The sequence below is a fragment of the Streptopelia decaocto genome, assembly GCF_964273445.1.
Source record: "Streptopelia decaocto genome assembly, chromosome: 4".
Classification (NCBI taxonomy): Eukaryota; Metazoa; Chordata; class Aves; order Columbiformes; family Columbidae; genus Streptopelia; species Streptopelia decaocto.
The window spans coordinates 70,785,736-70,793,941 of record NC_138658.1 but is presented as its reverse complement, the minus strand read 5'-3'; the positions used below and the strand labels follow the sequence as shown (position 1 = coordinate 70,793,941).

The 8,206-nt window shown below is 55.0% G+C and overlaps 1 protein-coding gene across 1 annotated transcript; it reads right to left on the bottom strand.

Moving 5' to 3' along the window:
* Positions 1-2,659: 2,659 nt before the first annotated feature.
* On the bottom strand, positions 2,660-7,755 carry NKX1-1 (NK1 homeobox 1; the record flags this gene model as incomplete). The annotated part of the gene is made up of 2 exons (XM_082051220.1): positions 2,660-3,462; positions 7,317-7,755. The coding sequence occupies 2 exons, from the start codon at positions 7,753-7,755 to the stop codon at positions 2,660-2,662; spliced, it is 1,242 nt and encodes a 413-aa protein (XP_081907346.1).
* Positions 7,756-8,206: the final 451 nt, after the last annotated feature.

Genomic DNA, 8,206 nt, shown 5'->3' with positions numbered 1-8,206 from the left:
AGCTTTTGAGGTCCCTTCCAATCCCTGACATTCTGTGATTCTGTGAGATCAGACCTCTGGATGAGGCATTCAAGCAAGGATTAGCAATAACTTCCTGAACTACACTGAGAAAGACACCTGTGGCTTTGTTTGCAGCACTGCTCTAAAATGTGAGAAACCTTGTTAGATCGAGTTTAATGACCAGGAATCTCAGGCTCACTCCTTCAGCCAACAGCTGTGAGTAGTGATACTCACAGGAGCAGGTTTCCCTGTCAGGATGCTAACTGACCTGGAGTAGGAAAATCAGCTACTCCAAAACTCTGAGCCTGTCGGAGCTGAATTATTTTCCACCCGGGGGAATTGTTTGGAGCTCCCAGAGAGTAGACAGGGTTTGAATTATCTCTTAATTAAGCTGAGTCCTGTCTTATCTGAGCTAACAGTTCAGCTACTAGTAGTGCTGGCTCAAACCTGGTCAGCAACAGGTTAGTTTTACAGTGCGGACGAGTCTCCTGAATATCCATTTCCCAGTGTACCTGTTTTTCTCCTGCCGGGAGCAGCTGTGCTGAGCTGTACTCTGAGCACCGTTTGTAATGTTTTACCCAAAAATTTGCCTCAGAACATCTTTTATCGTTCTGATTTCTACAAATGCAAATGGGTCTGCTCCGAGACTTCTGCCTCTTGCACCGTTCTGAATGAGGGGAGATGATTACCCGAGCAGAGCTGGCGTGCCCGCACCCTCCCCGGGGCTGCCCACAGGCTGCCGTGCCCCAGCACCCACCCGTGGAACGGAACCCACGGGGGCTGCAGCGCGCAGCCGGCTCCCCTTGCCTGGAACACCACCCGCCCGGGCACGTTTTATTTCCACGGGGGGGCTGAAACCTTTTATTTATTTCCACGGCGGCTGCCAGATGTGCCCCAGGCTGGGGAGCCCGGGGAGGGGGAGCAGGAAGAACGAGCCGAGGGGGGAGCGGAGCCCGGGCAGCAATTTGGGGGGGGTAAGCAGTGCTCATCCCTTCTTTTTGCTCCCTAAAATCTCTCCGGAAAACGCTGCTTTCTTACAATCCCCGCGGGGAAGGCAGCCGTCAAGTTTCTGGGCTAAAACCAAAACGAACAATAAACCAAAACCCACAAACATACCAACCCGCCACAAAACCACCCGCCCCCCCCCAAACAAAACAAAACGCCAAACAAAAGCGAAATTAAACCAAACACTAGTGGGCAGAGAGAGCTCTTCCCCGCGTGACATTTGGGGTCTCGCAGGGAGTGTGGAGACGGGATGAAAGTGTCTTTAGGGCATCGGGTGAGAAGCTGCTGTTATAGCGGTGGCCAGTTCGGGATGGTCGCAGCCGTTATAGGCTTCTTATTTGCAATTAAGAAAAAATAGAATAGATTATAACAGATAGTGGTTTAATCAGCGGAAAGGCTATGGTAAGGTTAGCCTTTTCTTTTTAGTAGCGAATCCGAATGAGACAGCCGATTTATAAAATTTGCACGGTTCCAAAATATGAGACTCCCCATGTGCGGAAACACGGGAGACATCTCGGATTCTTTACGAGAGAAAGAAAAAAAATCTCAATATTGCACAACAGCAATCGGCAAATCCAATTAAGAAGATGCAAACAAGGGAAATATGAAAGGAAATTCCCTTTCTCGCACAAGAAGAATAAAGTTTATTTGCGTATAAGAAGTACGCTCTCACAGTAAACGAAACGAAAAAAGGATGATGCAAAACACCCCTCCAAAAGTCTCCTGAGCCAGGCGTTTTCCAGAGGAACCTCGTCTCACAAAGATTCAGCCGAAAAGCAGGGCACCACGCCACCACGGCAAAACGCCGTTTTCTTAAAGTTTATTGATTGATTTAAAGTGTTTAGCAAACAAAGTGCTTTCTATATCATCTCTTGTTCATTGCTCCCATACCTTATACATTAATTATAAAGTTAAAACCTTTTTTTTTTTTTGTAACAACCAGAAATATACAGAAATGATTAACGTAAAAAAACCTACAACCCCGCGCCCCAGCAGCCGCCCCCGCCGCCCCTTCCCCGCGTGTCCGCGGCGGCTCGTCCACGTTCGGGTTTCGTCGAACTGTGACGTCATAAAAAATAACCGTCGTCACCGTGAGGTCACGGAAGGGAGCGGCGCGTCGTTGCCTCAGCGATGTCGAGGGACAGGACCGATAGTTCTCTGTTTTACCCTGAGAGTCAAATGGGTACATAATATTTTTACAAGTCTTTTCAGAGTGGCCAGACCAGAATAAAAACGAAGCAAAAAAAAAAAAAAAAAAAGAGAGAATAATCAAACCCACATAGCAACGAGGGACAGTGAAAATAAAAATACCGGTAACGATGATTTACATCTACTTGTATGTACAAGGGGGAGAGAGGTTTTCCTCCTCCCCTCAGAAGCTCAGTCCGGACACGTCGCGTATAAAAAGGGTCGTAGAAACGATCGTGGGCGGTGGAGCCGCCGTGGGGTCGGTGGGGCCGAGGGATCCCTTGGCCGCCGCTTCCCCTCCCGGGGCCGCTGCCAGGCGGTTGTTGGTTTCACAGTTTGGGTATGGGGGGGACGGAAAAGCCGCACGGCGACCGGTCCCCCAAGCGCCCAGCCGGGCGGCCCTTCAGGGGCGGCGGAGAGCAGCGGGAAGGGGCCGGGGGATGAGGAGGAGGAACGAGCGTCGGGCTTATAGGTGCGGGGTGTAGAAAGCCGGAGCGCCGTAAGTCTGCGAGCCCAGGACGAAGGGCGAGAGGACGGCGGGGCTGGGCAGGAAGGGCAGCTGGGCGGCGCAGACCAGCCCGCCCGCGGGGTGTCCGGCGTAGCTGCCGGGGCCGTGCATGGAGAGCGGGTTCCCCATGGGGGGCGAGTGGCTGAGGGGGCTGAGCCCCCCCGGCAGCGCCCCGCCGCCCAGCCCGCCCCCCGCCCCGCCGCCCCCGCCGCCCCCGCCGGTGGGAGCGCTGGTGTCGGCCCCCGGGTTCTGCTTCTTCCACTTGGTGCGGCGGTTCTGGAACCAGATCTTCACCTGCGTCTCAGTGAGGCTGAGGGACAGCGCCAGGTTGAGGCGCTCGCAGACCGACAGGTATCGGGTGGACTTGAACTTGTTCTCCAGCGCCACCAGCTGCTCGTAGGTGAAAGCTGTCCGAGCCCGCCGGGGCTTGCCCGACTTGGAGTCCGAGCCCGTCCGCTTCCTCTTGGGCTTGGCCTGCTGGCTCTGCTGCCCGGCGACCGGAGCCGGCGGCGGCTGCTGCTGGGGAGGCGGCGGGGGCGGTGGCGGGGGCGGCGGGGGTGGGACACCGCCCGCCTCGCCCGGCTCGGCGTGGAGGTGGCCGGGGTCGGGCTCGCCGGGCGCCGCCGAGCTGGTGGTGCTGCCGCTGCTGCTCTCCTCGCTGCACAGCTCCTCGTCGTCCGGCAGCTCGCTGTCGGGGCTGCGGCTCGGCCGGCTGCTGTAGTCGAGGTCGCACTCCTCGGGCTTGTAGAGCTCGCCGTCCTCTGCGGAAAACCGACAGCCGCCGTTAGGCCTCGCCGCCGCCGGACCCAGCTCCCCCGGCCGGTCCCCAACCCGGCCCCCTCCGGTGCGGCCTCCCGGGGTGACGGCAGCGAAGGGAAACTGGCCCCGTGGCGCTCTGCCCCGCCGTGTGGCGGATCCAACCGCCTGGGATCCCCGCTGCCGCTGGGACGGGGGTGCTCGGGGAGCGGGGCCGCCCTGCCCGGCTCCCCGAGGGCCCTCCGTGGGGACGCGGTTGGTCCGAGCCTCCCGAGTGCTCGTCCGGCTGCCCTGTGCCGGGAGGGAGTGACAGGACAAAGTTGTTCAGAAGCGGCCGGGACGGGGCTCGGAGCCGCCTCCGAAGCCGCCGCGGGGGCTGGAGCGCTCGGGCCGGGAAACGGCTGTCCGGCCCGGGGAGGCTTTGCCAGCGCTGCCCTTTCCGAGCTGCCCATCTTCGAGAAATTGCCAGGGCAGGGGATACCCCCACTCCCCACAAAACACTCAGCGGCCAGAAAGGCCTTTGGGAAAGCAAAAGGGGGTCCCCGTGTGCCCCGCAGGGCCGAGGGGACAAACCCCCGCACTCCCCGCCGGGTCCGGCCCAGCCGTGTTCAGGAAGCGGACAGCAAAGATGTCCCATCGCTATTAGCAGTTGTAGTGACGGAAATCTCCGCATCGATGGGAGATCTGCTCGTTTTTGCTCTGGCACTTTTAACCCTTTCTCGGCCTGGTTTGACCTCTTGTCACTTCCTGAGATGGAAGTATTAAAGTGGAGTAAATACTTGTATTGATTAGCGGAGCAGATACAAACTTAATTAAACTCATTTTGTGTAATGTACAAACTAGTTAACGGTCATTTAATTTATTTGGGTTTATATTACGCTCCAATTACCGGGTCTCCATCGGAGAACAGGGTAATTATCCGATATTTAAAGCTATTGGACTTCTGGTGATGGTTCTGTCATTATGAACCCTGAAAGCAAACGGCATTTTCCAGAAGGCCGGTTCCTCCTGACCCCGGCCGGGGGCTCGGACCCCTCATGGGAAACCGGGGGGGCAAATCCTCTCCACTGTCTCCCGCCGCCGGGACAGGGATTGAGAGAAGCACCGCGGGCCAGTTTGGAGACAGAGGCCCAGAAATAGCATCGTTTTTAGCCGGTGCTTTCCCACACTCCCCAACTTCCCTCCACTCGCACCTGCACCGGGGGTGCAGCTCCGGGAACCCCCGATCGAGGGATCCTTCAGCTTGGTTAACCGATATACGCAAATAGAAAGTGAGTCGCTCATCTGTCAAACGTATCCCGTGTGTACTTTCGTTGGTTTTAATCCTCAATTAACTGAACACGCTATTGCGTCTCAAACTTGGTCCATATGCTAACGCTGGACACCCTAAAGCCCGTATATAAGATTTGGGGTGTTTTTTAAAACGTGTGGATTTTGCAACGAGCTGATTTTGGCTAATGTCGGATACGGCTGCCTCACTAGAAGAAAAAGGGGCAGAAAAGTTTATTGCAATCCTTTCCACACGGAAATTATCCCTTTATATCTCGGGGTTCATTACAAGCCCTTTCCAGCTCCCTGTTCCAGCCGGAGAGCAGCAAACCCGCGGGATCGCCGCGTTACACAGCTGAGCACGGCTGTTTTTTCCCCAAGCCGACAGTCTGGGTGCAGAGGAGCGTCCTGCAACCTGTAGAACCTGTTACAAATCGCAGCGGGTAATTTCTGCAACAAGAATTCATTTAAAAGTGCGGGTAGCTACAACTGCGGGGCAGATCTGGGGACAGAGCGCAACGCCAGCACCCGTCGCTTTCACCCATGCTGGCCAGGGAAGGTGCACTGCGTATTTTAGAGCCTGTTTTTTTCCAGTAAACTCTAGGAAATCCCAGTCGCAGCTCAACTAAAATTTTCTTAAAACAAAAAATGCAGCCCGAATGCATTTGGCGATGGACACTGACACCGGGCTTGCGGTTTTGTTTCTGGAAGGTGTTAAATATTAATTTAACATGGAGTTTTAAGTGTTATTTTTAGCATTACATGAGTTTTGCGAGTGGTGTGTGACAAGCACTATTTTCTCCCTTTTTTATCAGAAAGCCTTTGCATTTTCCGGGTATTGGTACTTTGCTGTCCAGAGCTGCTTTTTGGAATAATTCCTCTAAATTAAACGACTGATTGAGCTAATGTTAATTACAAGAGGGAAATAGAGGAATTAAATTTCGTTGTTTTCGAGCAGTCCCAAATCAATTTGTGACTGTCACCGCTTTACATTAAATTAAGGCGGTAGGACCGAAGAACTAAACGTGAGAAGTGCCCGGGAAACTTGTCAGCAGGCGAAGCCCGCGCCGCTCCGCGATGCTTCCCAATACATTCATTTTTAGAGAAGTGCTAGTGCTGCATTTCTCTCCTTGTCTGGAGATAAAAGTGCGAGATTAGCGGTAGGCTGACCTCGTCAGTCTTTCCGATGGCCCAGATCTATTTAATATGACAAAAGTCAGATGAGTTTAGACGAATAATTACCCCCCGCTACATGCGGCTTTAAAAAATATCTTTCGAATTCTATTAACGCCTCGTTCCCGGTTTTGCTTTAGAGATTAAAAAATACATCTGTTGTTGCAAAAAGCTCGGGCTGGACCAGATTCCAGACTCCTTTCGCTGACTAATTTTAATTGAAAGAGTCATGCTATGGAGGAACTAGAAAGCTCCGAGTCCTCCTCTCCCTCCCCAGCCGTAGAGAAATTCTTATTCTCTACCATAGAAGTTTATCCCCCGCCACTCACAGCCCCTTCTCTCCCCCTCAGGACACGGAATAGCTATAGATATTTTTCACAACTACTATCTTTTCCCGGGAACCCTCCTCTATCGCCAGAGTCGCGATGTTTGGAGGTGAGAAAGTTGGGATATTCGGACCCAGAAAGAAAAAGCAATCTACAGCTTGGGTCGAACGCAATTCCCGATCAATAGCGAGCCCTAATAAGTGTAATAGGTTTTAATCGAGTAATTATCCGAATTTTGACCCTATAATTTAGATGTTAGGGAAGAGTTTGCAAGGTGCTTGAAAGAGATATGCACAATTCGATAATAGGATATCGATCCAGGCAGTCCTACATGCCACTCTGGGGCGATTTCCCCCATTATCCAGCCTCTTTACGCTGCTAAGCACATTTTACCTTAAATGTAATCGAAGGAATTTAATTGTTTTTCCAGAGATAACCAGCATTTTGTCACAATTAGTCTGATTTGTCCTAAAAAAAGCCAAGGGGAGAGAGAAAATTGAATCTGTCGCCCAGAGCAACGGGCGGGAGGCTGAGGCGGGGGGGAAGAGATGGGGAAAGCGGGTCTGGAGCCTGGTGAGAAGATACATAAAAGTCATAAATGCCACCACCGAGGATCCGTGTGGGCACATACAGGTTTCAGATCCCGGAGCTCCGTCCCTCTGAAGCCTCAGCTCTAGGAGCCGCTTGCGAGTTTGCTTGAGCCGGAGCTCACAGCCAGGGGTGTCTGTTCCCGGGGGGGCGAACAGGATGGCGGGATCCCGGCACCCCCGGGCCCGATCCTGCCGCTGCGGGGGTGCCCGGTTAAAGAGCCCGGGGTGTTCCCCACCGGGCTCGCCGGAGCAGCCACCAGCCCCGACCTGTCCCTCCTCTCTGTTGAACCCCAACACACTTTTCCACCTCTTTACACCCAGCAGCAGCAACGCGGGGAGCGTTTGCACTTCCCCGACAGCCGGCTGCCCCCAGCGCCCCGGCTCCCGAGGCTGCCAGCGGGGGAAGGATGGTCTTTAAAAGCATGCAAGCCTCCTTCCTCGGGGATCTGGGTGCAGGCCCCCCCCATCCCAGGGGTGCTCCGAGCACCCAAACCTACTTACTGATCAGGTCTGCGGACTTCTTGCACGTGTCGAAATCTTCGGCCAGAGCCTTTTGCTCGGGCAGATCCGTCCCTGAGTCCTCGGGCTTGTCCTCCGTCCCCAGTGTGAACTCGGTCCCCACCGATTTGTACAAGAGCCCGCACTGCCGCCTTTTGCTGTTGAATTTGTTAGGGTCCAGGATGTCGAGCACGGAGAAGGAGGTGGTTCTGTGCACCATGGGCAGCGCGGCTACTGGCCCCTCTTGTCCCGGGGTGTTGCTCTGGTTGTCCCCTGGCCTGTCCCTGTTTCCAGGGCAGGAGAAGAGCGGCAGGTCGCCGCCGGCCGAGAGCCGCTGCTCCCCGTGGCTCTCCATCCCTTCCCCGCCGATGCCAGCGGCGGCTGGGGGGGCTGTCACCGCCGGGATGGAGATGTCACCGACCTTGTCTCTGCTCACATTCATGACTCTTTGCAGAGCCCCTCTCGGTTGCAACTTCCCCCCCCCCTCCCTCTTTTTGCTCTCCCCCCACACCCCCTCCTCCGGCGAAGTTGAGCTGGAAACTCCTCCCCGGCCCCCGCTCCGGCTCAGGACGAGCCGCTGCCTTCAGCTCCCCGGGGCTGCGCTGGGTCCGGCCGCCGGGAGCCTCCGGGTGTCACAGGGTGATGCTGGGCTCAGAGCCTCCACTCAGCTGCTCCTTCTTCCTTCTCATCATCCTCACCAGGCTGCCCAGGCTCTCCTGTCCCCCCCCTCCCTCTCTCGCACACATACACGCAGAGGCGAGGCTGTCTCGTATTTATGCATTCATATTTAGCACTGGATTGTAATTGGCTACAAATTAATCCCTGGCCCGTAATAGTCTGTAATCTTCATCACTGGAGGAGAGAGACGGTGAAAGTGTGTGCCGGGGGGAGGG